We start from the raw sequence: 8963 nt of genomic DNA, 5'->3' as shown, positions 1-8963 counted from the left end.
AGCTCCGTCCGGCCAGGTGCAACCAACAGCCGTCATGTCGGTCACTGGAACCACCAAATTTGGCTCCGTCCGGCCAGACATAAATATCCGCCACTATCAGGAACAATTCCGGACTTTCCCCTAGCATCACATGAATGAAAAAAGATGACTCAATTATACCAAACAAAGGCTTTACTAGCATGGATTAAAAACGTTGAAGTTCCTATGGTATTTCCGTGCTTTACAAGTCGTATGAAGTTTCCCAGGCATGGCCGTTTGATTGGTTTTTGATCGGTCAAGCATCATCCACCAAATCTATATTGGCAGATTGTGAAGCAATAGATGCATCATCTGCACCCTCATCGAATTGTCTTCTTCTTTTGATTATCCGCTTGGTGCGGAACTCTGGATGAATATCCATCTCAAGTGCAATTTCTTTTGCATCTTCCAATGCTTTTGAAAAGCCAGTTTCTCTATACTTCTTGAAAAAGGAAATCAGACCCTGTATAAACTCAATTGCAATATCAATAAGCATGTCCTTAGATTGTAGCTGCTTGCTGACCAAATTAACAGCGGATAATATATCATACCAGATAATTATTGACACTAAAAATTCAAAACCACCAAGTTCATTTTCTGCCAATGATTGTGCTTCACTACTTGTCAATGGATACTTATAAGTTTCAGCCACTTGTAGTAAAGCCTCCCTTATTTCTGGCATTTGAATCCGTATAGCCTTAACACTCTCAACATGACTCTCCCAACGAGTAGATAACAATGACTTGACAGTCAACTTCTTTAAGTTATCTTTGAGAATTTGCCATTGTTTAGTCGAATTAGTAAATATTGTATAGATGCGTTGTATAATTCCAAAGAAGTCGGTTGCTTTACGGCAAGACTTCGCCATATCGCATAGTGCTAGACTTAGACTATGACAACCACAAGCTGAATAAAATCCCCTTGGATATTTGTCCAGAAATTTCTTTTGTACCCCTTTATTGTTTCCTTTCATATTTCACCCATTATCATAACCCTGTCCTCTCACATTGTCCACATCAAGGCTAAGATTATTCAACTCCTCTTCTAGATCATTAAACAAACCTTGCCCAGTGGTATCATTCACCTCCAAAAAGCCTAAGAAAGATTCTTCGATGCAAACAGAAGCAGAAGATGTATCTACATACCTAATTATCAAGATCACCCCTTTGAATTTGAGCATCTTCTTCTAATTTCTGTTTCTTCTTACACTTGAAGGCACCAGAATCATACTTTCTTCCAGAACTAGAATGCATGATTATTTCTGTTTCAATGAAATATATACTCTTTCAATTTATTTGAACTGATGAGCTCACATGAAATATAGGCTTGTGACATGTATAGGTAGTTCAAAAAACTTAAAATCAGATAGAACCTTGATTTTGTACTTGGACGATAGTACGAGCAACTACTGAAATTCTTGAATCTGTGACTACTTCTGAACTTGAACGACTGCACAAAAAACCGCTCCCAAACATGTTAACACAACTTTGTAATTTGTATCAAAATTAGAGAAAAGGGGAGAGCGTAGGGAGCAGGGAGGGCACCACACCAGTTGGTCTTCTCCTGTTGGGCGGCACCGCGGCAGTGTCTGTTGGCCGCCGGCGCAACGACGTCCAGCACTAGAAAGTAGTCCGCTTCTTGCCCGTCGCCTCGCTGAACCTGCAAGGTTGCAACGCGATCGCCACCGAGCCGTCGATTCAGTCGGAAGTGATGGGGGGGGGGGGTGTGGAAAGCCTAGCGATCAGGCAGGGAATAGGAGGCGGAAGTTACGGAACGTACTGCGGTGGGGCTGTCGTTTCATCTACGATCGATCAAATCCAGGCGAGGGGAAAGGTGGCTGCTACAAATAAGCCGACTGATTTCTCGCAGAAATCAGCCGCCTCGCTGGCTGTTCATTCTATTTCGATCTTGCCGTGTTCAACCGTTGGATAAGTGTACCCACTGACTGCTTCGTTCTCCTTGCCTCGCGAGTTGCGACCAAAAGCAGAGAGAAATCCCTTGCAGCTTACTCCCATCACGGTCACGCGGAAAAGTTTAACCCGAGGGCGGCGAGCTCCGGCGAAAATTTCGCAGTGTCCCACGATAGCCTACAGTGCAGCTCGAAGAGCCGCCGGCAATCGCTGCATCACAGACCAGGAGACACGGGGGTGCTGCTCCATGGCAACAGCAAGCGCCACAAAGAAGCTTCAAACGAAGCACAGATGACCCCTCCGGCGGCGAGTGCAGCTCCGACGATGCTTCAGTCCAGCTCCAGCAGCGCTCCATTGCAGCCCCGGACGGCGCTCCAATGCAATTTGCGTCGGCGGCGAGCAGCGCTTCAGTGCAGCGCTGCGTGCTGCATCGCATCCGGATGGCCGGGAGGATGGCGAGGCCTTCTCGATCAGGCTACATCCACATGCCCTGCGTCGTCCTTGAGATCATCGTCAGGTGCTTATTCTACAGGAGCTGCAAGGAGGAGTGAAACAGATGAGCTGAGAGGGCTAGAGCCCAAGCAGAAGGTTGGAGATCACCTATCTATCATTTAAAAACTACCTATCGATCTGTTGGTTAGAAAATTTCCTTTGGTAACTCCGGATCCATGTTCGTGTTTCGCAACACGACGTAGCCCCTCCTTCTCCCATGAGTATAAAAAAACTCGAGCCCGTACCACTATTGTTTTACCCAGCAAAACCCAGAAGCCGTAACGGCAACTTCTGGAGGCGGTTGTTGCACTTCTGGAGGTCGAGCAGGGAGTTATAGCCCTTCTTCTGGTGGACCAGATGAGACATCCCCATCTTAATAGTGGATAGTGTAACAAGACGATGGACGCTTGCCTGCCGCGCCCGCACTCCAACACTAGATGCACGGGTTCGCGGCGCACCTTTCTTACGTGGGTTGCCGAGACATCAAGTAAGCCACGATGCACTTCTTCCACAATGCTATTCATTATTGTGGTTTCAATGGCATTGGGCAATTTAGATATTTGGTGCCAAAGCTTGAACAATATTGGTTTTTTCCTATGACATATCACGAGCCCTCCTACCTGTTGCTGCTCTAGATCGAGTTCGTATGCTCTTCTCAAGCCTACCGTCATGGATATTTAGTTCCTTTGTGATTTTGAGTCAGACCGGGCATGGCAAGTTGGCAACACTACTGCAAGATCATAGTAACTACAAGAGAAAAAAATCATGTGTGCAAGGTGAGTCCGCACTTCATTCAAACTCCTTGCTTTTTCTCTTGCTATATCTCTGTCCTATATTTTCTTCTCACATTTTAAAATATAAAATAGATGTTATGAATTTGGCTAATGTGGACTGGTCGACAGATAACAGATCTATTTGGGTATGGATCCTGGGATTCACTTGTTGAGTACAAGGTGCACGTGCTATCTTATAACTCTCTGGTAGTGTGTTGCGGCTGGGGAAGAGACAAGGAGAGAAGAGAACAATTCAACAGGGGAAAAATAGAGAAAGGAGCAGCAAAAACAATGTTCATTGATTCTGTGCTATTGCAACGGATGAACAAATAATGAAGAAAGATGAATGAGGGAAGATAAACCGGAAAATGGAAGAGTGGGTGCTTTCTTGGCAAGCATTGTCATACTCATCATCCACACTTCAAGGGTAACCTTCTATTTAGTCTCAAACTATCAAGAGCCATACTTACTATTAGGCTAAATGGTTATGTGATATTTTTTTCTCCTCTGTTGCAACGCACGGGCATGTTTGCTAGTCAAGTCTAATGATGATCACGTCATGGGGTGAACGAGGATCTCATCATCATAATGGCATGCTGGGTAATTTTGTCACTTAAGTCAAATCTAATGGCTGTATAATTTTAGTCACTTAAATCAAATCTAATGGCTGTGTAATTTTAGTCTATTAAATTAACGGTCGAATATTTCTAATTTTTGTGGGATTTTTCTAGAATATTTCTCTTTTTTTGGTTATCCCATCAAGCACCTTTTTTATATAAATAGATTTAATGTATGAATTCGCCCTAAGGTGTGTCTGATAAATTGGTCCTAAAGACCATGTCATAGACAGGGGCACATGTTTTTACCTTGAAATATTTTCTCGGGAAAAGATGCAACATCACATCGATAATACATAGAACAATAATGGTTACATCAGAAATCGCATAACAGACCGTCGTTTTGATCTCAAAAGACAACAGACTTAACAAAAAGCCAGAGTAAAATAGAAGCCCCGACACGACTGTACTTCTAACTAGACTACAATAATTCAGATAGTTTCAAGGTACAGTGTGCAAGAACAAGGGAATGACCAATTAAAAGTTCCCAACGTGCATGCGAAAAAATCTCGCGTGTAGGTTGGGTTAACCAACATAAGTGTCATTATCCATCCATGACAGCCTCCTCTCCAATGAAATCCTACAGCGAGAAAGATAGTTTGATTTAAATACACATGTTCAGTTCAAAATTTCATATGCACACACTAGATACATGTCAACGAGAAAAGTTCTTACTTCATTGAGAAGGTTGGAAATACCACCCGATGACAAGGCATTAATGCCATTCAGTTGACCACTAAGCGCTTGCTGATCCATTGTTCCGTCTTGCACATGGAGAATGCCAGATGCATCACCGACATCATTCATCTGGGTCAATGGGACAAAACCATCTGTTTGATGGTTGGAAAGTGCAGAACTAGTTCTTCCGTAGTTAACCATATCAGTCTCTGCCACTGAAGTTCTTCCTGTACCATGTGCAGACCTGCCATTTAACATCATTCCAACCGAGCCCATGTTGCTTTCTATGTTGAATGGCGCCATGTGCTCACCGAAGCCTGCTGCTAAGGTAGTGATGGGGTCGCTGTAAACGAACTGAGGTGGTGCCATTGGAACACTATCGTTTGCATTCAACATCAATATAGAGCTTGGGTTGCCGGGTATGATGGATGGAACTATGTGCTCATTGAAGCCAGAAAATCTTCCCATATAGGGTGTCTGTGGAACCAAATACACCGACATTCTACCAACATTTATTAATGAACCCATGGACATACTGCTCTGGGTGTTCGTATGCTGACCTAAGTGACCCGCTTCACCGTAATGGTTGGGACTCCAGGAGGCGATGCCACCTGAGGACACACCCCACCTTTCATGTTCATGGTTATGCATAAAACTCCCCTGAATGTTCATGAAAGAGTTCCATCTTACACATGCATCACCAAGTGGGTTTGGGTTGACTCTTTTCAAGTACAATTTATACTTCTGAAATAACAATATAGACAAAATAAACGTGTATATGAGATGCACGCTCATGGGAGATAGTAATGGTGGACATGTGGGAACAAAACTAACTGGAAGTGTTGCATGGGTTAAAAAAAGTATGGGGCATGCATTACATAAGATAAGCCTTTCATTTTCAAGGACAAACATGATTACAATTACACACATTTTCATGCTAGGTGCATTACTAAACCTTTGACTGATATGTTACCCCAAATATAAAAGATCGCACTTATATACGACAAAATGTTAGACTATGAATAAATGGAACACAAACATGTGAAAAATAAAGAACGAGGGTCGAAAATAAACCTGTAGATGACTCGATACATTTTGTCTAGTGAGGAAATCGACATTCATCATCTCCAGAATCTTTTTTGCTGTAGCCCCTATAGTAACGTAATCAAAAAATTGTTAATGAAAAATCCCAAATAGCAACAAGTGTTTTGTCATTTAATTAGTTCATAATGTGTGTCTTACTATAAAGGCCGATCTGGTTGATAGCTTCCATAAACTTTGTATGCAGCTCAATTGTCCATCCCACTTTTGGCTTCTTCTGGGTAGTGGATGCCTGTGTGTTCTCTTTGTTCTCATCAGTATTAGCTCCATCACTGCTCTTGCCAGCAGTCCCAAGCTGTGCTCTCTGATCGTCATCATCATCACCGCTGATGTGCCTTATTGCTTCTCATTTTCTCTTTCTTTCAACATGCTGCCATATGTTTTTTAGCTCGTTGGTATGCACTGGCTTCACCAAATAGTCACACGCCCCATCATTTATCCCCTCCGTCACAGCCTTCTTGTCGCAATCTTCAGATAGCACTACATGCCATATGACCTGACTTAGCTTTGCAGTTCAGTACTTCGCAAAACTCTATGAACTGGACATAAAATTTTATACTAGCGCTTATAGACAGAAAACATAATTCAATATTTTCCAAATGCATCGAGCAAGTGGGGAAGCAAACATGTTTTACACATGATTTTCAAATTATCATGAAAATGATATAATTTGCTTTCCAATGCAGATTAAATGGAAAAATATTCACAGATTCAATTAATAGTATAAAAGATAAATAATCGATAAAGAAATAACCATGACACAATGCCTAAACCATCATAGCACCATTTTCTAACTAGGTAAATCTTATCATTACATTTAAGTACTGGTGAACCTGAAGATCAATTACTATTATTGGTGGTTTACCATGTTTCTCTAGCACACTAGATAAAAGTGATCAGCTCCAGCAATGTTCTGAGCATGTTAAGGAATCATGCACATAGCAGCGCCATTATCTGAAGTATTTTTATTACAATTTGGGATAATAAGTATTTTTGGTTTCAATCTCCACCAAAAATAATGTTACTACAAATTAGTGTGCTAGTTCAAAGTCAAAAAAGCTGTAGGATCGTAGATATTATACATGGTTAACCTACTCAATGTATCTGCTTAAAAGTGGCACTCCTTTATATGGTATTCTCAGGAGTAAGTACTTTTAACAAACAATCTCAAGCAGAATATAGATGGGTAATCCTTTAATAACGTAAATACAACATACGTAGTTTCCTAATTGTATTACTCATGCCACCCTAGCAAAAAGGTGCTGCAATTCTATACTTTGTGTGATTGCAAGGACCAGACATTTGATATTAGTTTAGAAAACAACTAAATATAATTTGGTCATATCACAAAATATAAATATATTATAGTTTTGGTTCTTATTACTAGATTTTTACAATAGTTAAATTAAATTGAGTCCATCAATGCACCCACACCGAACACATCCGAGTAGTGGGTGTACATTGCATAGGAGTGTGACACATACTCACAATAAGCTAGATTACCATATATATTGTATGGATGGTATTTGAACTCTAGACTTCAGGCACTATGTATTGAAGTTCTAAAACAAATTTATACTGAATCTAGACGACATGTTTTAATGCAATTGGAACATCAATTGATCGAAAATAGAACCGATTCCTATAGGGGCTTGTTGCCTACTTATAATTATATATGGTACACATCACCATGTCTATAGCATACTAAAAACAATTAACACAATTATTTAAATCAATAATTCATTGGATCTCTTAACTCACATGTTACCACTTCCATTCCCCTGCCCCCACTAGCCATCAATCGATGGATAAGCGGTTCGGCAGGATCCCATTGGTTCAGGCAAGGAACCGATACCACTAGCGATCCTGCGATCCGGCCTCCTCTTAATTAACTAATGTGTCGATTCACCTCCGCTCTACTACCCGGCCCACTGGCCATCCGATCGGACAGATGAACGGTTAGATGGGATCCCGTGGTTCAGGCTGAAAGGGGATCCCACTCTTTCGATTTCCCCAAAGTTAAAAATAGGGTGAGTGTGCCGTGCATGCGTATTTGGTTTCCTAAAATCGTGTTGAATATATAGGATCTCACGTGCTGCCCAAAGGAATGAATGTCCTCTCACTGTATATCCAAGATTCAGCATTAGAAGTACGTTCTCAAAGAGAATTGTCAGCTCATGCGCACAAAAATAAAACTAGGGCTTAGAATTGAGCAGTGAGTGTACTGATGACAGGCAGATCCATCTCGAGGCGGATGAGCTCGAGGAGCTTGAAGCTGTCCATGTCCTGCATGCGCACGTCGGTGATGACCACATCGAACTTCTCCTTCCCCGACCTGAGAATCTTCAGCGCCGTCTTGGCATCCGTCACAGTCGTTGCTGCATCGCAGAAAGCATTATTCGCAGAGAAACAAAAAGATCACAAGGCTCCGATTCTAATGGACTTTGGCGAAGCGGAGGGATCAAGATTCAAGAGACTCACGGTGGTATTTGCAGCCGTGCAAGAGGTTGTGTAGCACCTTGAGGCAGACGCAGTCGTCGTCCACGGCGAGGACTCGTAACCCGTCCGGGAACTTGTCCTCCGCTGCACCCTCCATCATCTGCCTTTGGTCCCCACCCATCGCGGCCATGTTTTCCGAACTTCTTCCCACCTGGCAAAGCAAATGACATCAAGAAAAACACTGATTAAGGAACAAGGGGACTGACCAACACAAACCCCACAGACATCTTATTAAGAACAGAACCCAAAACCTCTGTTAGATTAGATCCCTCCTTTCCCACCTCCTACAATGTCTTCCTCGTCGCAGGGCAGAACAGAACCAAAATGTGGATTTCAGAGGAGCTTTGTGCGAAGGGCTGGAGGATGCAGGGCGCCTTTTATAGGGGTAGAGGGGTCAAGGAAAGGAGTGGAAGTCTTGTGGTCCCCGTTCTGTTCATGCGCTACTTAATTTCTACTCAATAATTTCTGAATCTACAGTATTAATTTTGTGCATGTATTTTCGTGTCTGCTTGTGCCATCCGCCGATGAGAGGAAAGCAAAACCACGGGCTATGTTGCTGTTTTTTTTGCTTTTTGTTCTTTTCTTAACAAATGTTGGAGCACGAAGATATGATTTGAATTACAAAAAGGAGATACGCCTGCTTTGTTCGGCTGCACGGCAACGGACAGAGTGTCTTTGTGCTTCCTTTGACCGAAAACGGAGAGCGCGTTCATTGTCTCAACGGCCACATCCCTACCTACCTTTGCAGGGACGTGACAATGTGTGAGGCCTAAACTCATATTCATTTTTTTAACACAGTACAATCGAAGTCGCTCACATACACAAACATCCCGCGCCCACTTCATGGCCGCCTCGTCGTCGAGTGCGTCATCGTG

At 42.5% G+C, this 8963-nt stretch overlaps 1 protein-coding gene and 1 pseudogene across 2 annotated transcripts; both read right to left on the bottom strand.

The window, feature by feature from the left end:
* Positions 1 to 274: 274 nt before the first annotated feature.
* On the bottom strand, positions 275 to 886 carry LOC147961830 (uncharacterized). The gene has a single exon (XM_087533960.1). The coding sequence runs from the start codon at positions 884 to 886 to the stop codon at positions 275 to 277; it is 612 nt and encodes a 203-aa protein (XP_087390086.1).
* Positions 887 to 4103: 3217 nt separating this feature from the next.
* Positions 4104 to 8530, bottom strand: LOC147961829 (two-component response regulator ARR10-like; annotated as a pseudogene). Its single transcript, XR_015611488.1, has 7 exons — positions 8370 to 8530; positions 8071 to 8239; positions 7815 to 7967; positions 5731 to 6069; positions 5563 to 5639; positions 4486 to 5232; positions 4104 to 4390 (listed from the first exon to the last, which is right to left on the bottom strand). The product of XR_015611488.1 is annotated as a two-component response regulator ARR10-like (transcript).
* Between the last annotated feature and the right edge of the window lie 433 nt (positions 8531 to 8963).

This window comes from Triticum urartu, chromosome 7A (assembly GCF_056163025.1).
Source record: "Triticum urartu cultivar PI428250 chromosome 7A, HENAU_Tu73, whole genome shotgun sequence".
In the NCBI taxonomy this organism is placed as follows: Eukaryota; Viridiplantae; Streptophyta; class Magnoliopsida; order Poales; family Poaceae; genus Triticum; species Triticum urartu.
Note: the sequence above shows the minus strand (reverse complement) of the source record. Positions and strands in the feature narration are given on the sequence as shown.